We start from the raw sequence: 27,342 nt of genomic DNA, 5'->3' as shown, positions 1-27,342 counted from the left end.
ATTGCAATGGGTTCGAAGGCTTGTATAGCCATGTCATTGCAGTGATGGCGGAATGTGCTGGGTGGGGCTAGGGTATTCGTTTTTAGTTGAGATTGCAGGTTGGAAATTTTGTTACTGAAGAAGATGGCCAGCTCCTCAGCTTTTTCGTGCGCTTGGTTGAGTGGGATGTCCGGAGAATTGGGTTGAGTTAAGTTCGAGACGTAAGTAAAGAGGGCTTTTGAATCGAAGATGAGGTGATGTATCTTGTGAGCGTAGTAGTCCCTTTTTGTTTTTAGTGTGGCGCTCTTGTAGATGTGAAGAGCAAGTTTGTAAGCTGAGAGGGAGGTCGGTGATGGTGCTTTACGCCATTTATTTTCTTTTTGTCTCAGTGAAAGCTTGAGTTTTTGTAGTTGGTCATTAAACCAGGGTTGTCTTCTGGCGGCATTATGTTTAGGTTTTTTTGTTGCCAGTGGGCAGAGTTTATTAGCTGCCGATTCTGTGATGTTGGACCATGAGTGGAGAGCCGTGTTGGGAGTGGAGATGTCTATGTGGGGGAGTTCTAGGACAAGGTGTTCGTGAAGTTCATCTGATGAACATAGGTTTCTGTAAGTAAATTGAGGTTGAAGATCTTGTTTGATGTTAGATTGTGCCAGCGAAAAAGTGGTAGAAATTAAAGCATGGTCTGACCAGGGGACTATTTTGCATATGGGGGGTGCTGAGTACGCGATGCCTGAGTTTACAAAAATGAGATCCAAAGTGTGTCCTGCTCTGTGAGTAGGGTTGTTGATTATCTGCTTGAATCCCATGGCGGTCATTGCATTTAGGAAAGTTTCACAGTTTGTAGATGGAGAGGGGTCATCAACATGTAAGTTGAAGTCTCCCAAAATGATGGCTGGAACCGCAAGATTTAGGTTAGTAGCTATTATTTCTAGAATGGGGGAGGCATCTGATTCCAGCAGTCCCGGAGGGGCGTAGACTAGAATGATTTGTAGCTGGTCAGATTTGAAAAATCCGGCTTCAATTTTTGTGGGAGAATGAATTGGGAATTGAGTAAGTCTCAGCTCTTTTTTGGCTGCAAGGAGAATACCCCCACCCTTTCTTTTCTGTCTGGGAATAGAGAAGAAGTCATGGGATTCCGTAGGAAGTTGGTTTATTAGTGCGGTGTCCGTCTGTTTAAGCCATGTTTCAGTAATTGCACAGAAGTCGGGTTTGGTGTCCAGTAGAAGGTCATTAAGTATTAGTGTTTTTTTGGTAAGGGATTGAGCGTTGAATAAAATCAGAGAGAAAAGAGCCAGGCCTAGTGTCTGTGTAAGGGGGGAAATCATGATAGGGATGAGTGATTTATAGGTAGTTGGCCGTGAAAACACTGATGGGTTTCTAATGAGAAATGACCTTTGTTGGAGAATTGGAATAGGGAGACCAGTATGCATTGAGGCTTGGAGGGGTGAGCGCTGGATGCTTGCTGGAGTGGAAGGAAGAGCACTGGATGCTTGCTGGAGTGGAAGGAAGAGCGCTGGATGATTGCTGGAGTGGAAGGAAGAGCGCTGGATGATTGCTGGAGTGGAAGGAAGAGCGCTGGATGATTGCGTTGGTCTCAGGGCTATTTGAACAGAATGTAAAAGGTCCTCATTGAGCCTAGGCTTCAAGATGTGGTTGTAGATTGGTGGAGTTTCACGTAGCTGTAGTTGTTCGCAGGTGGGTGGTGTCGTCTGCAAGAGGCCTTTGTTTGTTTGTTGGGCTTCCCTGGGTGGAGAACGGGGCTCCTCGGGGCTGCAACGAAGGGGCGAGACAAAGGGGCTGGCCCCTTTGTCGTGCTCCTTAGGCGTGCGACGCACGGCGTGCGACGCCTAGGCGCTGTGGTCGATTTAAAGGGCTCCTGGCCCTGCTGCTATTGGCGGCTTGTGCGGGTACGGATTGGCCGCTTCACGGCCCGGAGGAGGGCTGTGGGTGGCGCCTCGGTTCGCGGCTCTGCGCCTCTGCGCCTCGTGGCCGGCGCTGGGGGCAAGGGTGCGAATCAGGGCCTTTAGATGGAGCCCCAATGCGGAAAACTTAAGTCAAAGTTTCTAGAACTTTGGCTAGGCATACTGAGCATGCCCATCATGCCCTATATCATGTGTGATTCCTCTCCACAGCATTCTAGCATAGAATTATAATTAAAACAAAAAATAATTAAAACACCAATGCCACAGGGTGGTGGGCGGGTTTTGTGAGGGCTACCATTCTGCTGTCCTCTGAGAACACCTGTTATAGGTAAGCAACTCTGCGTTCTCAGAGGATAAGCAGGATGGTAGTCCTCACACATGGGTGAATCCCTAGCTACAGCTGCTCCCCCATACAAAAGGGGACAACAGACACCCAATCAAGTGCCAATGGGAACAACGGTGCTGTTGGTAACAGAGGTGGGAAGACAGCCTGAACCTAAACAGGCCCTAGGCAGGGAGAGTTGGCTTCTACACCTCAGACTGGTTCCAAAGGACAGACTGTCCAAACCTACTGTCGAGTTGGCCATCCCTATCCAGACAATAGTGCAATGAGAATATGTGGAGAGAACTCCATGTCGCAGCTTTGTAGATCTCTACAAGAACTGTGCGCAAGTGGGCCACCAACACTGCCCATGGCTCTGACAGAATGAGCCATGGGCAGCCCCCAAAATGCAGTACTGCCTGGGCATAAACAGAAGGAGATGCAATCTGCTAGCCAACTGGATAGTCTGTTTGGTAACGGCAAACTTCAGTCATTAGGACTTTCTAGTGGAAGGCTTTCTAGAAGCCACCAGGACCAGAGATATATCCCTATGAGAGATCGAGTGGTTGCAGGATTAACCTCTCAGCATCCAGGCTGAGTGACAGGGCCTGGAGGTTGGGATACAGCAACCTGCCTCTATCTTCTGTGATGAGATCTGGGGGACGTTCCCAGATGGACAACTCCCAAAGGAGTGGAAACCAGATCTGTCATGGCCAATGAAGGACTATGAGGATCATAGTCCTCCGATCCTTGCAAAGTTTCAAGAAAATCTTCGCCACTAAGGGAATCTGAGGATACGCGTACAGAAGACCTTTCCCCTTTGACGGGTCAGGGCATCTGAGGCTGGTTTGTCATCTGACCTGTACAGGGAGCAGAACTGAGCACCTTCCTGTTGCAAGGGGACGTGGACTGATCTACATCCAGGCTCCCCCCGAGGCGGAAAATCTGATTAGCTTCCACCTGGTCCAGGGACCACTCATGGGGTCTGAAGGCTCGACTGAGCCTGTCCGCTACCATGTTCTTTGTCCCGTGGAAAAGGACCCATGATCAAATCTGGACAGCTTCCTGAAACAGGAGGTTCAATCCTGTGCTTCCCTGCTTGCTGATGTACCACATGGCTAACTGGATCAAGACAACTTTGTTGGACAGCTGATTTCTGAAAGCCCATAGTGCATACCTGATCGCCTGAAGCTCCAGGAAGTTGATCTGAGAAGAATGTTCCTGAGCGGACCAGAGACCCTAGGTGCTGAACCTATCTACACGAGCTCCCCACCCCAAGGTGAGCATATCCATGGTTAGGACAATTTGGGTAGGGACTTTGAAAAGAGATTCCCTGTTACAGTTTTAAGAGACCACAATTCAAACAATGGTTCAACTGGTCAATCTTAATGTCTTACACTGCCAAAGTCAACATAAAGTTTCATATGTGGGCCCCTTACTCTCAGGGTCTGTAATCACTTCAGACTCTAATCTGGTATAGGGTCACCTTTACTTTATTATTGTAACAACAACTTTTCTCATTTTTTTATGTCCACTTTTTTATGTCCATTTTTTTAAAAGACCATTCTTTCACTGCATGCTACTGGATTATTAGTGCAGCCTCTAGATCAAAAAATCTTTAACACCAACTTTGGTTCAGATTGATATATATGCCAAACGGCGCGGTCAAGGAGAAACCGCGCGGGCTGAATAAAGTGGTAGAAGCCAGAATTCGAAGTGTGGGACCATGGATGATGTTTGTGGAAGAGTGCTGAGATTACAGCGAATCCCCTGAGGCAGGACGCTGTCCGAAACACGATCGTGTCGGGAAACATCAATGGATGAGTATTCAAGTTCTTGGCTTTTTTGGCATATATATTAATCTGAACCAAAGTTGGTGTTAAAAATTTTTTGATCTAGAGGCGGCACTAATAATCCAGTAGCATGCAATGAAAGAATGGTCTTTTAAAAAAATGGATACAAAAAAAGTGGACATAAAAAAATGAGAAAAGTTGTTGTTACAATAATAAAGTAAAGGTGACCCTATACCAGATTAGAGTCTGAAGTGATTACAGACCCTGAGAGTAAGGGGCCCACATATGAAACTTTATGTTGACTTTGGCAGTGTAAGACATTAAGATTGACCAGTTGAACCATTGTTTGAATTGTGGATATATATATCAGGGTGACTGGAGTACAGGGGTATTGGGGTGAGATTTGTGACTGATACAGTTTTAAGAGTACCAGCCACCAGGACAATGAGTCCCGGAGAGACAGGGTGACTCGGATGCAATCCTGGAGGCTGAGTGGCCTGACGCCACTGCGACCTCGTGGTCCATTGGCCTCTGCACATGTGTAAATGTGCCAAGGGAGTGACGTGGATGGTTGCGACCATATGACCCAACAGCATCAACATGTGCCAGGCTGACACCTGCTGCTCTGCTGAATTTCTGCCTCGATGGTTGTCAAGGTGACTGCCCTCTGACAAGGCAAGAAGGCCTTGGATTGATCCATGTCTAGCATGGATCCAATGAAGTCTAATTAAAGGGACAGCTTGAGATGCAACTTCGGGTAATTGAGAATGAACCCTAGTGACTCCAATACACAAATGGTCCCTGCTCCTGCCTGAGATGTGCTCTTTATCAGTCAATCATCCAGATAAGGGAAAACACGTACTCCCAGCATACGAGGTGCGCTGCCACCATGGCCAGTCATTTTGTGAAGACTCTTGGGGCTGATGCTAAACTGAACGGCACCCCCCCAGTACTGGAAGTGCTGTTTTCTCACCACATATCTGGAGATACTTCCTGTGACCGGGATAGATCTCCACATGAGCATATGCATCCTTTAGAGCGAGGAAGCATAGCCAGTCCCCTTTTTACAAAAGGCGGATTAAGGTGCCCAGGGAAACCATTTTGAACTTTTTTTTTTTTTTTAATTGTTCAAGGTCCTTAGGTCTAAGATGGGATGGAGGAGTCTTGTTCTCTTTGGAATCAGGAAGTACCTGAAGTAGAATCCCCTCCCTCTTTCCCCTAGTGGTATGGGCTTGACTGCACTGGCAGTTAAGAGGGAGGAGAGCTCTGCTAGTAGTACCTCCTGGTGCGTTACTGGCCCCAAGATGGGCACGGAGGGCAATTTGGCGGGACACCCAATAGGTGCAATTGATACCCTTGATGGATGATGGAAAGAATCCACTGGTCCTAGGTTATTCTGGGCCACTGGTTTGCAAAGAACCGTATCCTGTCCCCGACTGGAGGATCCAACATTCTGGGTACAGGCAACTAGCCTACGCTCCCTTTGACCCAGTTAAAACTACATCCCTGGAGTTGACCAAGGAGCCGGCTGAGGCTTGGGGGCTTCTCTGCTGCCCCCATCTCTGTGTTGATGGGATTGAGGGGGCAGAGGATAGTACTTCCTTTGGCGAAAGAAAGACTTCCTTGGCCCGACTCGCTGGCCTCCTAGGAGAACGGGTCCGGAGTGCTGGCACAGAGTTGTTGGAGGGTTTCATGGTAGTTCCGAAGTTGGGCCACGACATCCCTCACCCTATCTCTGTAGAGATTCTCCCCAGTACACGGCATGTCGGCAAGTCACTCCTGTACCTCCAGTCAGAGATCGAGGCCCACTGCCATGCCATTCTGCAGGTGCTGATTCCCACTGCAGAGACTTGATGCCATCTCAGAAACATCATAGGTTGTTCAGACCTCGAATTTTTCCGCACTCCAGGATCAGTGGAGACCGTCGTGGACACCGGGCACCGATAGAGGACTGGCACTCCTCACCATGGGTTCGCTTCGAGGGCATCACTGCATGAGTCAGTGCATCTCCGTACCCGGCACCATGCATCAACAGGGACTATGCCAAAACTTTTTTTTCTGCTTCCCTTGATGCTCAGCTCAGTCCTTCCCCGGTGCCGAGGCCTATTACGAGGAACCAGACTTCCTTGCCTGGAGGAGATCAATGGTCGATTTCTGGCCCCCCTATCCTCCGAGGACACTGACTGTCCCGCTGATGTCAATGGATCTGTGTCCATAAGTGCAGCTCCTTTGTCCTTCCTGCCAATGCCGCCGATGATGGCTTGAACGTCTTCAACCCAAAGAGCTGTTCCATCTTGTCGAGTCTAAGTCCCTTCAGGGTCTTCTAGACGGATAAGCGGCAAATCTGGACATAATGCGATGCCCCTGGCAGAGAACACATATCTCTTGTGGATCAGTGATGGATATGGTCCTCAGGCACTGGGTGTACCACTGAAAACTGGATGGGGCCATGTCGGACGAAACAAAAGGGGCACAAACCGAAAACAATGGCGGACCGCTACAGGGAATGTACTGCAAAAGGAAACTTACCAGAACTGCCAAAAATCATGACTAGGAGCACTACGGGAAGGCACAGACAGGGACCTCATGATTGAATAACATGGAAAAAAAATGCAAAAAATGCGAGAAGGAAAATTTTTCCACAAGGCCAAAAAGAGCCAAAAATGAACTCATTCCCACCGTGAGGCTTACGGCTCCACGGAAAAGAAGAGACTGGAGAGGGACCCCATGTGGGTGCTCATTGTGCCTAGACAAAGTTCTAGAAACTTTGACATAAAAGTTTTCCTCATCAGGGATCCATCTGATGTCACCCATGTGTGAGGACTACCATCCTGCTTGTCCTCTGAGAAATAATAGGACCAAACAGTTGAACTTGTTTTTCTTTTTTACTGAGGAATGAGTAGGAGAAGAGGAGGGGGTGAAAGGAAAACAATCTTGCAGGCTGTAAGGTGATACAAAGTTTTGATTTTTTTTTAATGCTTTTCTGGAATGCAGAAAATATGGAACAAACTACAGACTCCAGCACATTTTATCAGACCAACAAAAGAATTATACAACCATGACAATATATACCAATCTTGTAGTCTATATAATGCCTGAAAGGTGGCTTGCATCTAAACATCTGAAATAAATTCATAGCTCATCATTTCTGATGAACTCATATGCTGATGTAATGAAAAGTATCACAACTTGCAAAGAATCCAGTCATCTCCAAGACCAGACATTTGCTGTGTATTATACAACACACCAACTTTCTTATTCATTAATGCACAGTCACTAACAAATGTGACTTACTCAATGCCAGCAAAAACAAAATAAAAATACAAGTCTTTCACATAATTTGGTAGATAGTTAACAAAATCAATCGAATTTCTCTTTCATTATAATTATGGATTTGGATTTTAAGTTTAATTACTAATCTTTCCAAAAATCTACGCTGAAAGTGAGTTATAAAATTTTCCTGCCCAAAGGTCTTTCAAGCTAAGGAGGTCATTTACTAAGTTTTTTCTGCCATTCTGTGTCTATGGGGAAAATCTTAGTAAATCTGGCCCTAAGTTTGCACCTAAGACAATAGAGGATGAAGTGACTTGCCCAAGGTCAAAGAACTTGTCAATGGGAGAAGCAGGATTTGGATCCTGGCTTCTCTGGTTCACAGCTGACTGGTTGAACCACTAAGCTACTGCTCCATTCCACTTCATGCCAAAGATGATGATATTACTCTTTTAAAGTTTTTTTTTTGTTTGTTTTTTTTAAACGCTCTCTTCCCACCTTCAAAAATCTCAGTAAATTGGGTCACTGATGAGCTGATCCTGGTCAGAACTCTCACAGCAAGAGCTGAAGTGTGGGCAGTGTAAAGGAGGCTGTTCAATACAGAGCATACAGCTTTAAAGATGTATATATTTTATTCCAGAAGTGTAAAAATAAAAGAAAAATATATTAGGAGAAAAAAAAGGAGACTAGTTAGGAATAAGACCAAATATATATATATATATATAGAGAGAGAGAACAAACTATTAAGTTGCTATTTTGAGGAATTTGCCTTGTATTGCTGATTTCAGAATATTACTTAGTGCATATTTGAAAACATATATACCTTTTCTTACAAGTTTTTTATTCACAATATTTCATATGCTAAAAGGAACAACGGGCCAATCAGAGGGCGGCAACAGCCCTTTAAATCCCCGGAACTCACCGGCGGCGTTCTTTCCCGGCGCACTCCAGCTCCCTGCAGCTACCCTCTTCCTCTCCCTGCCGAGTCTCGCGCGGTCGGCGCGGCCCATTCGGGGCGAGAGCCTGCTCACCTACCTCCAGCAAAGGTGAGCCGCGCAGGGGGGGACAAACAGAGCCAAAACAATACTTATAAAAAAAATCCAAACCGCACGAGGCCCTGAGAGCCTCGCGAGAAGGGAACCGCGCCCCTAAAAGGAACAACGGGCCAATCAGAGGGCGGCAACAGCCCTTTAAATACCCGGAACTCACCGGCGGCGTCGCGCGCACGAAGGAGCGCGACCTAAGGGGCCTGCCCCTTAGTGCGCCCCTTGGTGAGCCCCAGGAAATAGAAATAAGGCCCCCTTCAACAGCCTACCTCACCACAACAGAGACACACTAGAATCACAGCCAACATCCTCGCACCCATCCAGCCTCCTGCAACATCCATCCAGCACCCATTCAGCCTCCTGCAACTTCCACCCAGCACCCTCCAGCATCAACAGTCATCCATCCAGCACCCATTCAGCCTCCTGCAACTTCCACCCAGCACCCTCCAGCATCAACAGTCATCCATCCAGCACCCATTCAGCCTCCTGCAACATCCATCCAGCACCCTCCAGCATCAACAGTCATCCATCCAGCACCCATTCAGCCTCCTGCAACATCCATCCAGCACCCATCCAGCCTCCTGCAACTTCCACCCAGCACCCTCCAGCATCAACAGTCATCCATCCAGCACCCATTCAGCCTCCTGCAACATCCATCCAGCACCCTCCAGCATCAACAGTCATCCATCCAGCACCCATTCAGCCTCCTGCAACATCCATCCAGCACCCTCCAGCATCAACAGTCATCCATCCAGCACCCATTCAGCCTCCTCCAACTTCCATCCAGCACCCTCCAGCATCAACAGTCATCCATCCAGCACCCATTCAGCCTCCTGCAACATCCATCCAGCACCCTCCAGCATCAACAGTCATCCATCCAGCACCCATTCAGCCTCCTGCAACATCCATCCAGCACCCATTCAGCCTCCTGCAACATCCATCCAGCACCCATTCAGCCTCCTGCAACATCCATCCAGCACCCATTCAGCCTCCTGGCAACATCCATCCAGCACCCTCCAGCATCAACAGTCATCCATCCAGCACCCATTCAGCCTCCTGCAACATCCATCCAGCACCCATCCAGCCTCCTGCAACATCCATCCAGCACCCATCCAGCCTCCTGCAACTTCCATCCAGCACCCTCCAGCATCAACAGTCATCCATCCAGCACCCATCCAGCCTCCTGCAACATCCATCCAGCACCCATCCAGCCTCCTGCAACTTCCATCCAGCACCCTCCAGCATCAACAGTCATCCATCCAGCACCCATCCAGCCTCTGCCAATCTACATCCAGCATCCATCCCGTCATTGATAGCACAACTAGACCACCATGCCACCAGAATTCTCAATCCCTATTCTTCACCGCAGCTTCCGCAACACAGATAAAGCAACAATGCAACCGCAGCCACGCTCCTCCAAAACCCTCATTCCGATCTTACTCACCCCTTTCAGCCAACTACTAGGTCTCTCGCTATTCACCCTAACTCTCTTCAACGCACAATCTATCACTAAGAAAACTCTGATACTCAATGACTATCTCTTAGACAACAAACCGGACATCTGTGCCATAACAGAAACTTGGCTTAAACCAACAGATATAACCCTAATAAATCAACTACCCACACAGATGTACGACTTCTTCTCCCTCCCCCGATTAAAGAAAAGGGGAGGAGGCCTACTGCTAGCAACCAAAAAAGAACTGAGAGCCTCCCAACTCCCAATAAAATCAGACTCAAAATTGGAAATAGGCCTATTCAAAACCAACGAACTCCAAATCCTCTTAGTCTATGCCCCTCCTGGACTCCTAGACGCAGATGCCTCCATCATAATAGAAGTAATTGCAAAACACATAAACCTGGACTCCCCCGCCTTGATCCTAGGAGATTTCAACCTTCATGTCAATAACACCACACTCACAACCAACTGTGAAACCCTCCTCTCCACACTCTCAGCCTTGGGCTTCCAACAGATTATCAATAAGCCCACCCACAAGGCAGGCCACACTCTGGACCTCATTTTCACAAACTCCGGCATCAAGCACTCATCCCATCCCATTTGCACTCCAGTCCCATGGTCAGATCACTCATTAATCTCCGCCACCTTCTTAATGACAGAAACCCACAAACCTCAATCCCCTCAATCTCCATTCCCTTACAGAAGATCTTGCTCTTCCGATGACCTTAACTTCCACCTGGCTAAAGAACTTCCAAACTTAAACCTTGCAGACCCCAACGCAGCCATATCATCCTGGAGCAATATCACAGAGGAAATAGCAAATAAATTATGTCCTCTTTCAACAAAAACACTCAACCTGAATTCACATAAGAGACAACCATGGTTCACCAAGGACCTACGGAAACTCAAACAAACCCTCAGAAAAAAGGAAAGCCTATGGCGCAAAACCCCTTGTGCCAGTACCCTGTCTACTTACAAATCTGCCCTCAACCATTACAGGAACAACACTCTAAAGGCAAAAAGAGATTTCCACGCTCTCAAGATCCACGACATTATCTTTGACGCAAGAGCCCTCTTCTCCTACGTATCCGAACTAACTCAACCTAACTCTCATTCCTTCCCTAGTGAACAAGCACAAGCTAAAGCAAATGAACTAGCCCTATTTTTCCAAAATAAAATCTCCAATCTCTTAACCCTCCTCCCACCTAACCCCACCCCTCTGACTAACCCCCTACACATCCCCAACAAGACAATCTCACTGGACACGTTTGAACCTACCACCGCCTTAAGAGATCCAATCCCTGCTAAAGAAAATGAAACCTTCATCGCATCCCTTCGATCTAATACCGTCAAAACGTCTTCTGTTAATACCCGAAACCATCTCTAAACCACTTGCGGACATTATAAACTGCTCCTTAACACAGGGAATCTTCCCAGAGGCACTAAAAACAGCTTCTCTTAAACCTCTACTAAAGAAACCAGATCTGGACCCCATGAACCCAAACAACTTCCGCCCAATCTCAAATCTACCCTTTGTAGCAAAGATCCTGGAAAAACTGGTCAATTCGCAACTCTCTACCTACCTCGAAGATCATGAAATACTTCACCCCACACAATACGGGTTCCGCAAGACCTTAAGCACTGAAACTCTTATCACTAACTGACCATCTCACCATGGGCTTGGACAAAGGACAATCGTTCCTACTAATTCTACTGGACTTGTCGGCAGCCTTCGATACGGTCAATCATGCCACCCTCCTCAACCGCCTTTCAGACATTGGAATTACAGGCTCTGCTTACACTTGGTTCAAGTCTTTCCTCTGTAACAGAGGCTACAAAATTAAAATCAATAATAAAGAATCTCACCGCTACAATTCCTCACAAGGAGTTCCTCAAGGCTCCTCACTATCCCCAACCCTTTTCAACATATACCTTCTTCCTCTATGCCAACTGTTAACCAACCTACAACTAAAACATTTCTTATAAGCCGACGACGTACAAATCTTGATACCCATCAAAGAAACCATCTCTAAAACCCTCAAATACTGGGAAAACTGCCTACAAGAGATCAACCAACTCCTCGCTAACCTAAACCTGATTCTAAACTCGGCCAAAACAGAACTCCTCCTCATCTCCCCTGAAAATAGCAACTCCCCACACTCTGCAACAGTTAACACCATTGCTACACATGCAAGAGACCTAGGGGTAGTAATAGACAAACACCTGAACCTAAAAGCATTTATAAACAATACAACCAGGAACTGCTTCTACAAGCTGCAGGTAATCAAGAGAATGAAACCACTACTACACTTTCATGACTTCAGAACAGTCTTGCAATCAGTAATTTTCTCCAAGATGGACTACTGCAATTCAATATTGCTAGGTCTCCCAGCCTCATACATAAAACCACTTCAGATGCTACAGAACGCGGCAGCCAGAATTCTGACAAATTCCAGAAGAAGAGACCACATCTCGCCAATTCTATCTAATCTTCACTGGCTGCCAATACACTACAGAATCCTACACAAGTCCATCACCATCATCCACAAATCCATCCACTCACAGGCCCCTCTCAACCTCCAAATCCCCCTCAGAATGCACTCATCATCCAGACCTATCAGAGACGCCTACAAAGGCTCCCTGACCATTCCTCCAACTAAATCTACACTCCATAAGGCACTCAGAGACCGGGCCTTTTCTACAGCGGGCCCCTCTCTTTGGAATACCTTACCACCGGACCTTAGACTTGAACCCTGCTTACCAACATTAAAAAAAAAACTTAAGACTTGGCTATTCAGGCAAGCCTTTCCGGAGTCAAATATCCATTGAGAGACCTCACTGCACAATGTTAATATCCATAAAGAGACATCACTGCACAATGTAAATAAGTTACCTCTGTAAATTTTTACGCTACTATCCTTATTTCCTTCCTCTCCCAGTTCTACAACCTTGTTTTATTGTAACTTTTGCTTCCGTTGCACTTGTTAAAAGAACAGTTTTTGCACCCCCTGTTATATGTAAACCGGCATGATATGATCTTATCATGAATGCCGGTATAGAAAAACCTTAAATAAATAAATAAATAAATAAATAAATATGCATCTACAAACCTGAGATTATTATAGAATGTTCAAAAGAAAGAAAACTAGGCACTGGGGAGTGAGGGGATAGGGTTGGTATGGGTGGGGGAGATTTTTTTTATTATTTTTTGGTATTATAATAAATTGTAGATGGTTGTTGATAGGTGGTACTGTTATCCTTGAAAAAGTTTAAGATTAAATTATAAAACAAAAAAAGAAAAAGAATATTAACAACTAATCTTATTGGCCTATCCTCAGTGACAGTAAAAGAAAAGTAAGAGGACACTACTAACATTTTGCAGACACACAAGAGAGAATAAAAAAGTAGTATAAATGGTAAGCAGCAAGCAGTCACCTAAATCCACTAACATTTATATCCTGGACTTCAGTCAGATATATAAAATTCTAGACATTAAATAAAGCTTTTAAAGATTTTAACCAGGCACTGAAATACCATGTCTCAGTCAATTTAGTGTTCAGAAAGGTTTTTGCTTGATGAGATCAAGAAATGTGTTTTATTGTTCAAAATAACTAAATTTGGCTGGGAACAGAACTCAGGCTAGGTTTGAATACTTGTCACATCTAGAGCAAATTAAATTAATTTTGTTTTGAATCACTTTGAACACAGGGTTGCATGTCTACCAAATGATATTTATTTATTTATTTATTTATTTTTAATTTTTATATACCGACATTCTTACATCCGATGTAAATCATACCGGTTTACATTAAACAGAATAGCAGGAAATACATTTCCATAGTCTAATACAAAGAACATTTCTAATTAAAATTATTAACAAGCGAAAAAAAAAAGGTAAAGAATTGGAATAAAATTTAAATAAAATATAAAAGATATATATATATTTTTTTACAAGCACAAGGGTTGCACGAAGGGGTGCACAAAGGGGAGGGCCCCTTTTTCGTGCCCCTTCGGCGCGCGGGGCCTGATGGTGAGGCACTCTTCAACCGTCGCCAGAGCTCCCAGTGACGTCGGGGGGGGGGCATGGTCATAGATCTCAGTCATTCAATTTCCCTCACCTCCTGCTGTTGGTTGTTGGTTCCGTATCTTTTTTTTTTTTTCCTGCCATTCAGTTTGTTGTTTAGTTCTCGCGGGGGCCCAGGATGGAGGGTGGCCTCCCCACTCGCCGGCGCCTGATGGTGAGGCACTCTTCAACCGTCGCCGGAGCTCCCAGTGACGTCAGGGGGGGGCGTGGTCATAGATCTCAGTCATTCAATTTCCCTCACCTCCTGCTGTTGGTTGTTGGTTCCGTATCTTTTTTTTTTTTTCCTGCCATTCAGTTTGTTGTTTAGTTCTCGCGGAGAATTAAAAATACTTAGAAACAAACAGAAATGATGGCAGAAAAGAACCAAATGATCCACCCAGTCTGTCCAGCAAGCTCATGCCAGTATCTGCTGCACCAAGCAGATCACCCTCATGCTTACCAGTTTGTATAAGCTGGATTAGGTAATTTGGCCTCTGTTCTCAAACTGAAGCTCAGAGTACCAAAATGGCTCATTTCAGCACATCTCTACAGATACCACAGGTAAAACAGGCTTTGTTTTAAGCAAAGATTTGCATTTTCTTTTCAGCAAAGCCTTTTAATGCTGCTGAGCAGCACCTTTCTTCTTTTCCTACACATGTGGGACAGAGAAAAATAGATAGGGATAACAACTTCTCTCTAGCCTTCCCAAAGATGTTAGTAGTTTACTAAATCGGCTGAAGAACTTCAGATCTGTTTAAAAAGGAGATGTGGCTTCCTGATTTACCGCTAAATGGCAGGACAAACAGTAACTAAGCAGCACTGAAAAACTACCATAATGGAATAAAATTACTTCAAGCAATTATCGAGTTTGACATATGTGATCCCAGTCTCACTCAAAGTGTGACAGCGGTTGGCCATTTCTTGTTTTAAGTTTTAGAGGGCTGTTATGGCACTGGATCAACTGTAGGAAGGGGAGGCAAGCAATTGGGGAGGTTAAACCCAAGATGCTGTGAATATAGGTCCATGGTGCTATGGCCGGAATGTCAAGAAGAAAGGACACAAAGCAGCAAGGCAAAAAAAAAAAATATATATTTTTTTTAAATATATACTCTTAACATCTACCCCCTTTCCCGTCCCGCAAAAAAACATCCAAATCAAAACCACCAATTCCCTAGTGAACCTTAGAATTCTCCTCTCAACCCCATCTGAAAAGGAAAGTTAATACAAATACCGTGGTAAAAACTCCGGAGGCAGTAGACCAGGAGAGACAGGGAACCAGTGGAATTGGTTTAGGCCAGTTTGTTACCGCCAAGGAAGCCATCTGTAAAATTCAAAGTTAACAGCTGTAATTCACAAGCATTAATTACCAGAAGGCAAGATTACTGTAGGCTCTAGATCACTTTGACACTAGCAAAGCCCTGTGCATGAATTTTACAACTGTCTTGCAATCTTACTGAATTCTAGAAGTGGCACATAAAAGGCTTTTCATGTCTTGGTTGCAATGCCTATCCTGGCCCTGATAAAGGGACTGCTTATTTAGGGCTCAAATAAGAACCATCAGCTCCTTTCACAATAGTAACCTAGAGGTGAAGGTTTGCCTGTCCCTGGTTCTTAAATTGGGAAACCAACATATTACCATATTTTTTTCCCCAATATACACACAAAAACACAAAAGGTTATAAAACAGGTCCCCCAAAGTAGTAGTTATCTTTTTATACACACAAACTTGAGAAATGTGCTAGAGTAACTTGAGAAAACATTATCTTAATGAACCTTAAAATTCAAAAAGACTTAGCAAAACTTTGTCTTTAGCACAATTAAAGAGAGTCGTCCATATTATTTGTATACTTTCAGCTCACTCTGGGGACCACAAGGATCTCTTCATCCCACCTAGGTTAAAAGCCAGTTTCCCATTTGTTCACTAACCGCTAGGCATGAGCAGAACACTTGGGCTAATGTACAACAACTTCACTTTGTGCACTCAGCATACCAAAACCCACCATATACCTCCCCCTCCCCCCCAAATCTCCTGTTACACACAGTATTACATGCACAAGCAAACTGCCAATTAAATGAGCTAGTATGAGGTTTATCTATATAAGCACCCATAGCATATAGTCAAGATTACTGTTAAGAACATGCCATACTGGGTCAGACCAAGGGTCCATCAAGCCCAGCATCCTGTTTCCAACAGTGGCCAATCCAGGCCATAACAACCTGGCAAGTACCCAAAAAGTAAGTCTATTCCATGTTACCGTTGCTAGAAATAGCGGTGGTTATTATCTAAGTCAACTTAATTAATAGCAGGTAATAGACTTCTTCTCCAAGAACTTATCCAATCCTTTTTTAAACACAGCTATACTAACTGCACTAACCACATCCTCTGGCAACAAATTCCAGAGTTTAATTGTGCATTGAGTGAAAAAGAACTTTCTCCAATTAGTTTTAAATGTGTTACTTGCTAACTTCATGGAGTGCCCCCTAGTCTTTCTATTATCCGAAAGAGTAAAAAACCGATTCACATCTACCCGTTCTAGACCTCTCATGATTTTAAACACCTCTATCATATCCCCCCTCAGCCATCTCTTCTCCAAGCTGAAAAGTCCTAACCTCTTTAGTCTTTCCTCATAGGGGAGCTGTTCCATTCCTTTATCATTTTGGTCGCCCTTCTCTGTACCTTCTCCATCGCAATTATATCTTTTTTGAGATGCGGCGACCAGAATTGTACACAGTATTCAAGGTGCGGTCTCACCATGGAGCGATACAGAGGCATTATGACATTTTCTGTTTTATTCACCATTCCCTTTCTAATAATTCCCAACATTCTATTTGCTTTTTTGACTGCCGCAGTACACTGAGCCGATGATTTCAATGTGTTATCCATTATGACACCTAGATCTCTTTCTTGGGTAGTAGCACCTAATATGGAACCTAACATTGTGTAATTATAGCATGGGTTATTTTTCCCTATATACATCACCTTGCACTTATCCACATTAAATTTCATCTGCCATTTAGATACCCAATTTTCCAGCCTCAAGGTCTTCCTGCAATTTATCACAATCTGCTTGTGATTTAACTACTCTGAACAATTTTGTATCATCTGAAAATCTGATTACCTCACTTGTCGTATTTCTTTCCAGATCATTTATAAATATATTGAAAAGTAAGGGTCCCAATACAGATCCCTGAGGCACTCCACTGCCCACACGCTTCCACTGAGAAAATTGTCCATTTAATCTTACTCTCTGTTTCCTGTCTTTTAGCTAGTTTGTAATCCACGAAAGGACATCGCCACCTATCCCATGACTTTTTATTTTTCCTAGAAGCCTCTCATGAGGAACTTTGTCAAATGCCTTCTGAAAATCCAAGTACACTACATCTACAGGTTCACCTTTACCCACATGTTTATTAACTTCTTCAAAAAAGTGAAGCAGTTTTGTGAGGCAAGACTTGCCTTGGGTAAAGCCATGCTGACTTTGTTCCATTAAACCATGTCTTTCTATATGTTCTGTGATTTTGATGTTTAGAACACTTTCCACTATTTTTCCTGGCACTGAAGTCAGGCTAACCGGTCTGTAGTTTCCTGGATCGCCCCTGGAGCCCTTTTTAAATATGGGGGTTACATTAGCTATCCTCCAGTCTTCAGGCACAATGGATGATTTTAATGACAAGTTACAAATTTTTACTAATAGGTCTGAAATTTTAATTTTTTAGTTCCTTCAGAACTCTGGGGTTTATACCATCCGGTCCAGGTGATTTACTACTCTTCAGTTTGTCAATCAGGTCTACCACATCTTCTAGGTTCACCGTGATTTGGTTCAGTCCATCTGAATCATTACCCATAAAAACCTTCTCCAGTACGGGCACCTCCCCAACATCCTCTTCAGTAAACTCCGAAGAAAAGAAATCATTTAATCTTTCCACGATGGCCTTATCTTCTCTAAGTGCCCCTTTAACCCCTCGATCATCTAACGGTCGAACTGACTCCCTCACAGGCTTTCTGCTTCGGATATATTTAAAAAAGTTTTTACTGTGAGTTTTTGCCTCTACGGCCAACTTCTTTTCAAATTCTCTCTTAGCCTGTCTTATCAATGTCTTACATTTAACTTGCCAACGTTTATGTATTATCCTATTTTCTTCTGTTGGATCCTTCTTCCAATTTTTGAATGAAGATCTTTTGGCTAAAATAGCTTCTTTCACCTCCCCTTTTAACCATGCCGGTAATCGTTTTGCCTTCTGTCCACCTTTCTTAATGTGTGGAATACATCTGGATTGTGCTTCTAGGATGGTTTTCTTTTTTTTTTTTAACAATGACCATGCCTCTTGCACACTTTTTTACTTTTGTAGCTGCTCTTTTCAGTTTTTTCCTAACTATTTTTCTCATTTTATCAAAGTTTCCCTTTTGAAAGTTTAGCACGAGAGCCGGGGATTTGCTTACTGTCCCCCTTCCAGTCATTAAATCAAACTTGATCATATTATGATCACTATTGCCAAGCGGCCCCACCACCGTTACCTCTCTCACCAAATCCTGTTCTCCACTGAGAATTAGATCTAAAATTGCTCCCTCTCTTGTCGGTTCCTGAACCAATTGCTCCATAAAGCTATCATTTATTCCATCCAGGAACTTTATCTCTCTAGCGTGTCCTGATGATACATTTACCCAGTCAATATTGGGGTAATTGAAGTCTGCTAAATCAAAAAGAGTCAGTGGTAAACCACACAATATATATTCACCAAAAAATAGTGGAAACCAGAAAATAATTTTTAATATAGCCTAGAAGGTGTCAGCAAGCCAGGCATTGTGAAACTTAAAAAGTAACCAACCGGTCTACTAATCATCCACCTTAAAAAATCATTTTAATGAAAACATTTTTTTGGTTTTTTAAAATGTCCTTAATTTTTCAAGACGAGAATACAGTGAGAGACTCTTCAACATTCATTTTCAACGAGCCCAACACGGCCCATGTTTTGCTGTATAGCTTCTTCAGGGGCATGCAGTGGTATGAATAATATAGAGTCACATCACTTCTACCTAAAAACAGCGTTATCAATATTAGTATCCGTTTTTGTCATAAGGATAAGAGTAAAAAGTACTTATCTGAACACAAATCAGGCTACCATTCTGGAATGGACGTAGCGTCTCAGTGCCTCTTCGCCAGGAACAGAGGATTTAAGTTTTCTACCTAAGAGCCTAAATTTGGCTTCCAGAACCTCCCTCCCACATTTTCCTATGTCACTGGTGCCCACATGTACCACGACAGCTGGCTTCTCCCCAGCACAGTCTAAAATCCTATCTAGGTGACGCTTGAGGTCCGCCACCTTCACACCAGGTAGGCATGTTACCAGGCGATCCTCATGCCCACCAGCCACCCAGCTGTCTACATTCCTAATAATCGAATCACCAACTATGACGGCCGACCTAACCCTTCCCCTCCTGGGCAGTAATTTTTTCCCTCTTTATATTATTTTTTTTTCTTAAAAGATGTGGAACAGTACTTCCCTGGACTTGTATCAAAATCTTTGGATCTCCAAAGCGCGGTAGCGCCATCAAAAAAGGAAGTACTGTTTCACATCTTTTAAGAAAAAAAACTAAGAAAAATAATATAAAGAAAGAAAAAATGATTGCTGTTAATAAAAAGGACATTGAGGTTATGGACCGATGATTAAAAATGACCCGCAGTGGTTGAAAACACAAGTTTACATACTTGCAAACAGCGGGTGTTATGATGGTCCTACATAAAAATTAAACAAAAATTGACACACTGAAAGTAAAAATCTTTTCAATACAACGTGATTGTTTGAAGTATTTTGTATTGTTCGTTGTCCACTGGACTAATTGTACGAATACTTTGTGGTAATTGAAATCTCCCATTATTATTGCACTGCCAAATTGTTTAGCTTCCCTGATTTCTCTTAGCATTTCATCTGTCTAACTATTTTGTCCAGGTGGATGGTAGTTATACTCCTATCACTATACTCGTACCCAACACACATGGGATTTCTATCCAAGCGGAAACGCCATTGTTGAATTTTATAATTCCGAAGGACTACAAATACAACGCTGAACATTAGCCCTTGAGAAAGAACAGCGAACGTTCGAAACATGGACCCATGTCAGGCGGTCTGATTACTTACGGCTTCAGCGATATTTACAAGTTAAGTCATTTTATATGCATTGGAAAAAATACTTGAAAAATGTAACCATCATTTGGGACTTTGACTGATGATTATAAATAAGGTGTATCATCTAGCAATATATGCTTGAGAGACGAAGCCTATTATGACTGGTCAATATTCATCAGAAGCGTCTATTTCACAACTTTTCAGTACTTTTGGTATTCTGTCTGTCAGATTTATATTCTACCATAGTACTTTAAATATTTCACTATCTAGTTTTCCCGTGAGTCACTGTTGAATGATTTTAAACACTTCATACCCCCCCTTCAGCTGTCTCTTCTCCAAGCTGAACAGTCCTAACCTCTTTAGTCTTTCCTCATAGAGGAGCTGTTCCATCCCCTTTATAATTTTAGTTGCCCTTCTCTGTAACAATTTCTATATGTTCAACTCAAAGAAAGTTCAAATCTTTGGATATTAGAATCCCCAAATATTTATTTTTTTATTTAAAGCTTCTATATACCGATAGCCGTTTGCACATCGTATCGGTTTACAAGGGACATTGCGCTACTATATATTGTAACATAATTACATAGAACAATTGGTAAAAATAGGGATAAACATATAATTGAAAATTACGAACATGTTTCTAAAATGGGGAGGGTATGGGGGTAACAAGCATGGTAAAAACTATGTACAGTTTGACACGTTAGTGCTAGAGAAGCAAAAAATATTTTATCTTGGTATCCATTACTTTAAAGGAAACTCCCCTGACTATCTTTGCATTGGCCAGTCCCCCACTGGCAGGGCTTCAGATTTGACAAGATTTAACTTAAACCCTGCCAGTTGACCAAAGCATTGGAATTTCCAATAGTGCTTCCAATGAACCCTCCGGATTCAATACATGGAGCAAAAGACCTTCTGCAAAAGCAGATAAATTGTTCCAGTTTTAATTGTATGCATTTTATACATGGGTTCCGAATGATATTGTGCAACAGGGGATCTAGGGACAAAACAAATAATAGATGAGATAGAGGATAGCCTTGTTTAGTTTCTCTACATAAAAAAAATTCTGGGGATAATTTACCAAAATTCTTGCTCTTAGGTTTTTATATAATTTGTAGAAAATGCAAAAAAGGCCCCTCCAACCCACGAGATTTTAGCGATTCAAACAAAAAAAGTCCAGTTCATCCTATTAAATGCCTTTTTGGCATCAAAATTGATCAAAGACCTCAAATTTTCCCGGGACACATAATCCATAGTGGCAAGTATTTTCCGTACATTCATAACTGGGACTCTCCCTTTCATAAAACCCACCTGTTCCACCCCCACCACGTCCTTAAAAAGGGAGCTAGTCTTGTCAGCCATTATTTTAGCAAAATGTTTCATACTGTAATTCAATAAAGAAATTGGCGGGTAAGCTCCAGGAACCAGAGGTACCTGGCCTGGTTTAAGCAAGACTACAAAGGGGGCTCTATTTGCCCCATAAGGTAATTAATCTCATTGAAGCAAGGCTTCAAAAACTGAGGCCAATGGACCACTTACTTCGGCTATCATCAATTTACAGAATTTTCATAGGAAAATAAGTTGCTGCCATATTGGGTCAGGCCAGGGGTCCATCAAGCCCAGCATCCTGTTTCCAACAGTGGCCAATCTAGGCTACAACTACCTGGCAAGTACCCAAACATTAAGTAGATCCCATGCTACTGATGCCAGTAATAGCAGTGACTAATCCCTAAGTCAACAATTTAAATTCAGCTACACTAACCACATCCTTTGGCAACAAATTCTAGAGCTTAATTGTACATTGAGAGAAAAATAATTTTTTCCAATTAGTTTTAAATGTGCTACTTGCTAACTTCTCCTGGCAATCCATCAGGTCCTGGGGATTTAAAAGGTTTAGATTTAAAGGCTCACCATATTTCCCCAGCATTGACTGCAGAACTCAAAGCCTGTAGTTGGGCTAGTGTCAATTTGGGTGAAGAGGCCGCTCATAGATAATCCCTCATGGCCATTGTATCCCCCAGCTCTGCTGTGTCCAAGTCCTTATCTAACTAGATAAACGACGCTTGACCGACGTGCCGCAAATGCGCAGTAGAGAGCAGCTCTACTGCGCATGTGCGGGCGAGCACGTCGGTCTTAGGCAGCGTCAGGAAAAAAAAAACATGGCGGCAGTAGCGGCATCGGCGGGCAGCAGCGGCCAGTAGCGAGGGAGGGAGGAGAGAGAGAGAGGGAGGGATGGACTGAGTGGGAGGGAGAGAGTGGGAGGGACGGAGAGAGAGAGTGGGAGGGAGTGACTGAGTGGGAGGGAGGGAGGGAGGGACTGAGTGGGAGGGAGGGAGGGAGTGAGGGGGAGGGACTGGGGGGGAGTGAGAGGGAGGGGGAGGGAGGGACTGAGTGAGAGGGAGGGAGGAGTGGGTGAGTGAGAGGGAGGGAGGAGTGGGTGAGTGTGTGGGAGGGAGGGAGGGAGGGGGTGGGGAAGAGTGAGGGGAGAGGTGAGAGTCAGGGATGTAAGTGGAAGGGGGAGAGGGAGAATGAGGGAGAGGTGAGAGACAGGGATGTGAGTAAGTGGAAGGGGGAGAGGGAGAGGGAGAATGAGGGAGAGGTGAGAGACAGGGATGTGAGTAAGTGGAAAGGTAAGAAGTTGTGGAGCAGAGAAAAAGGGAGTGGAGGAGGGCTGAGGGGGAGGGGATGGGATTGAGAGAGGGTGGGGAGTGACTGAGGGAAGGGGAGAGAGGTGGGAGTGACTGAGGGAAGGGGAGGGAGGTGAGAGTGAGGGGAAGAAGGCAGTGGGAGACAGAGGGTGAGTAAGACTGAGTGGAGGAAAGGGGAGGAGTGAACGAGGGGAAGGGGGAGAGAGGGAGAAAAAGTGTAGAAGGGTGCTGTGTTAGAAAATGGACTGAAAACAAAATGTAATGTAGCCCGTTTTAACGGGCTTAACGGCTTGTAATATTGATAAAATATCTGGCTAATCTCCTTAGTCAAATGCACCAAGATCCCATTCCTGCCCCTCATAGGAGTAATATGTTTTACCCATCTTCTGCTTAAGTTAGCTATCATACATCCAGGCTTATTTTCAAAGAGGAAAAAAATCTAATGTTTGTAATAAAGCAAGTCTTTTTTGTTCTTTGGTGGTTAAGAGTTTCAATGCAACTTGTGTTGTTAAACACTGCATTTTTATATTTTGTGTTGGGTTATTTTGGAATATTTATCTTTTAATTAACGTTCCAATTTCAATATTTCTTTGGCCATCATCTGCTTTCTATGATTTATTTATTTATTTATAATCTTTTCTATACCGTCGTTTGGAGGAGACCGTCACAACGGTTTACATTGAGGCACATAAAATTAATGATACTGTAATTTTGCACATTTACAAGAGTGCCATAAGGTTCGGTAACATGGTTAGTGATCAATAATGTTAAATGTAATTAATCATGTCCATGTCTATCTCGGTTATGTATATGTATAGGCCATAATGTACCTTTTCAGTATGACGTGCACCATTTGCCAAAATTATGGTGGTTCGGAATGGTGTTTATTGAATTTGTTAAAGTCCTCCCATTTTTCTTTTAAGTAATCCTGAAAGTTTTTATCATCATGTAGATAAATTGGAAACCTCCAAGAGCAAGATTGGTCAAACAGCACCAAACCCTCCAAGTCAATCCATACTGGGGCATAATATGAGATCTCTAATGGACCAATTTCTGATCTAGACACTTGTGAAAAATTAGCAACAGTCAAGAAAAGATAGTCTATTCTAGAATGAGTGTCATGTGCTCTAGAGATATGCATGAAATATGAGATATCAAAGGCCCTTTCCCCACCGCAACGCCGCCGCTGCTCTTGCACCCGTGCTTCTCGGCACAGACCCACCGGGGTCGGGGTGCCTCTCTGCCGGCGCTCGGCCCGGCCTGCTCATCTCCACGCAGCCCCTGCGGCCTTGCCCAGAGAACCAGATCCACCTGCCGGCCCGTGAGCCCGCCCTCCCGCTGACCTCATCACCCGCCGATTGGAGGATCTCCCTGCAAAGGTCAGCCTACCTGCTCGAAAGCAGGCGACGCCTCTGGGCTCCGCGCGACAAAGGAGCTTGCCCCTTTGTGCACCCCTTCGTGCAGCCCCTGGTGCATTTTACCAAGCCCAGCCTCAAAACAGAAGCGCTACATTTAAGTATGGCTTGCCCTGTTTCATATTAGATTGACTAAAATCTCGGACTCCCGCCCATAATTATCTACACTCGCTTCTTTACATGCAAATCACCTACAAACTTTTCTATCTCCAAGAAGTCCATCAGAACACGCGGGATAACTACAGTCGGGAGAATTGCTGGACCAGAGGCAGCATGGATTCACCATTAGAAGATCCTGTCAGACAAATCTGATTGACCTTTTTGACTGGGTAACCAAGGAATTGGATCAAGGAAGAGCACTCGATGTCATCTACTTGGACTTCAGCAAAGCTTTTGACACTGTCCCGCACAGGAGACTGGTGAATAAAATGAGAAGCTTAGGAGTGAGTGCCGAGGTGGTGGCCTGGATTGCAAACTGGTTGACGGACAGAAGACAATGTGTGATGGTAAATGGAACTCTCTCTGAAGAGAGAGCGGTTTTAAGCGGTGTACCGCAGGGATCGGTGTTGGGACCGGTCCTTTTCAATATCTTTGTGAGCGACATTGCGGAAGGGATAGAAGGTAAGGTATGTCTTTTTGCGGATGACACTAAGATCTGCAACAGAGTGGACACGCCGGAAGGAGTGGAGAGAATGAGATGGGATTTAAGGAAGATGGAAGAGTGGTCGAAGATATGGCAGCTGACATTCAATGCCAAGAAGTGCAGAGTCATGCATATGGGGAGTGGAAATCCGAATGAACTGTATTCGATGGGGGGAGAAAGGCTGATGTGCACGGAGCAGGAGAGAGACCTTGGGGTGATGGTGTCTAATGATCTGAAGTCGGCGAAACAATGTGACAAGGCGATAGCTAAAGCCAGAAGAATGCTGGGCTGCATAGAGAGAGGAATATAGAGTAAGAAAAGGGAAGTGATTATCCCCTTGTACAGGTCCTTGGTGAGACCTCACCTGGAGTATTGTGTTCAGTTCTGGAGACCGTATCTCCGAAGAGACAGAGACAAGATGGAGGCGGTCCAGAGAAGGGTGACCAAAAAGGTGGAAGGTCTTCATCAAATGACTTATGAGGAGAGATTGAAGAATCTAAATATGTACACCTTGGAGGAAAGGAGGAGCAGAGGTGATATGATATAGACTTTCAGATACTTGAAAGGTTTTAATGATCCAAAGACAACGACAAACCTTTTCCGTAGGAAAAAAATCAGCAGAACCAGGGGTCACGATTTGAAGCTCCAGGGAGGAAGATTCAGAACCAATGTCAGGAAGTATTTCTTCACGGAGAGGGTGGTGGATGCCTGGAATGCCCTTCCGGAGGAAGTGGTGAAGACCAGAACTGTGAAGGACTTCAAAGGGGCGTGGGATAAACACTGTGGATCCATAAAATCAAGAGGCCGTCAATAAAGAGTGGGTGGCTCGCCAGAATGACGGCTACTGCCTGGAGATAATACCCTTATTCAATAAACATACACATGGTTACTGTGACTCCAACATCGCTCTAAGCTACAACAGCAAGAGGAAATGTGGAAAAAAGGATTCACACTCACAAAGCGGGGAGTAGCTGGCTTGTTACGGCAGTTACTACCCCAAACCAAATAAGCCTGATACTTCACTTTCAACGCATATCCAGCATAGCTCTCTGCTTCAACGGCAGGGGAGAAGAAAAACTGATACTTCACGCATATCCAACATAGCGCTCTGCTTCAACGGCAGGGGAGAAGAAAAACTGATACTTCACGCATATCCAGCATAGCTCCCTGCTTCAACAGCAGGGGAGAAGAAAAACTGATACTTCACGCATATCCAGCATAGCTCTCTGCTTCAACGGCAGGGGAGAAGAAAAACATACTTCACGCATATCCAGCATAGCTCTCTGCTTCAACGGCAGGGGAGAAGAAAAACATACTTCACGCATATCCAGCATAGCTCTCTGCTTCAACGGCAGGGGAGAAGAAAAAAGGATTCGCACTCACAAAGCGGGGAGTAGCTGGCTTGTTACGGCGGTTACTACCCCAAACCAAATAAGCCTGATACTTCACTTTCAATGCATTTCCAGCATAGCTCTCTGCTTTAACGGCAGGGGAGAAGAAAAACTGATACTTCACGCATATCCAGCATAGCTCTCTGCTTCAACAGCAGGGGAGAAGAAAAACTGATACTTCACGCATATCCAGCATAGCTCTCTGCTTCAACGGCAAGAGAGAAGAAAAACTGATACTACACGTATATCCAGCATAGCTCCCTGCTTCAACGGCAGGGGAGAAGAAAAACAACCAATAAGGGCTGAATAACATAGTCTGGGTAAAACAAATAAGCATGGGTGTAGCTTGCTTATTGCGACGGTTACTTCCCCTACTACCCCTAACTAATCAAGCTTGATATTTCACTTGGATGCAGCTCCATCACTGCTCTCTACATTAATGGTGGGGGTGGAAGGGAAATAGAACCAAAGAGCTAAGAGAAACAGATAAGTATGAGAGAAAATGTGTGAAGCTTGCTGGGCAGACTGGATGGGCCGTTTGGTCTTCTTCTGCCGTCATTTCTATGTTTCTATGTTACCTGTAAAGAAGAGGCATAAGAAAACAGAGAAAAAAAAACCCCCCACCCCGAGCCTACCACCCAAGAGATCAACAGAATTGCGGGTTACCCCGCACTATTCCAAGATGACCACCCACCACATACCCACTATCAAACACTTCAACACGAATTACAAATCTGGGAGATTCTACCAACACACACCATTTTACAGAACACTAACTCCCATTATGGTAACACCTATCACTCTATCTTGCTATTAAACACACAATCATTGCTAAAAAAGGCCACACTACTGAGTGACATTCTCACATTAGAAACGCCAGACATTTGTGCGACTACCGAATCATGGCTAAAAGACACCGACACAGCCATAATAAATCAACTACCCACTGACATATACAATGTTTTCTCCATACCGAGGAATAAAAATAAAGGAGGCGGCATCCTTCTGGCTGCCAAAAAGAAATTTAACCTCGTCATGCAAGCCATTTCCCCCCCTCACAAACTTGACACTGGCCTATTTAAATCCAAGGAACTTCAAATCTGCCTAATCTACGCCCCCCCTAGCCTTCTCGAAAGTAACCCTTCTCTGCTCACAGAATTCATCACTAAACACATCGAAATACACTCCCCAGCTATTATTCTAGGGGACTTCAATCTTCACTTTGATCGTCTCCCACTAACCCAAGCCTGCGAAGCCTTAATGACCGCTCC

At 44.2% G+C, this 27,342-nt stretch overlaps 1 protein-coding gene across 4 annotated transcripts in view; it reads right to left on the bottom strand.

Moving 5' to 3' along the window:
* Nucleotides 1-27,342, bottom strand: part of ABHD18 (abhydrolase domain containing 18) — a 238,741-nt gene that overhangs the window by 66,626 nt on the left and 144,773 nt on the right. For all 4 annotated transcript variants that reach the window (XR_003854765.1, XM_029590941.1, XM_029590850.1 and 1 more), the window contains one exon: nucleotides 15,083-15,172. Coding sequence is in view for 3 of the 4 variants with exons in the window: in XM_029590941.1 (XP_029446801.1) it covers nucleotides 15,083-15,172 (90 nt within the window). In the remaining variant the exon portion in view is untranslated. The remainder of the gene's footprint in view (nucleotides 1-15,082; nucleotides 15,173-27,342) is intronic.

This window comes from Rhinatrema bivittatum, chromosome 1 (genome assembly GCF_901001135.1).
Source record: "Rhinatrema bivittatum chromosome 1, aRhiBiv1.1, whole genome shotgun sequence".
NCBI lineage: Eukaryota > Metazoa > Chordata > Amphibia > Gymnophiona > Rhinatrematidae > Rhinatrema > Rhinatrema bivittatum.
The sequence above is the reverse complement of the archived record's forward strand: the minus strand, read 5'-3'. Positions and strand labels throughout refer to the sequence as shown.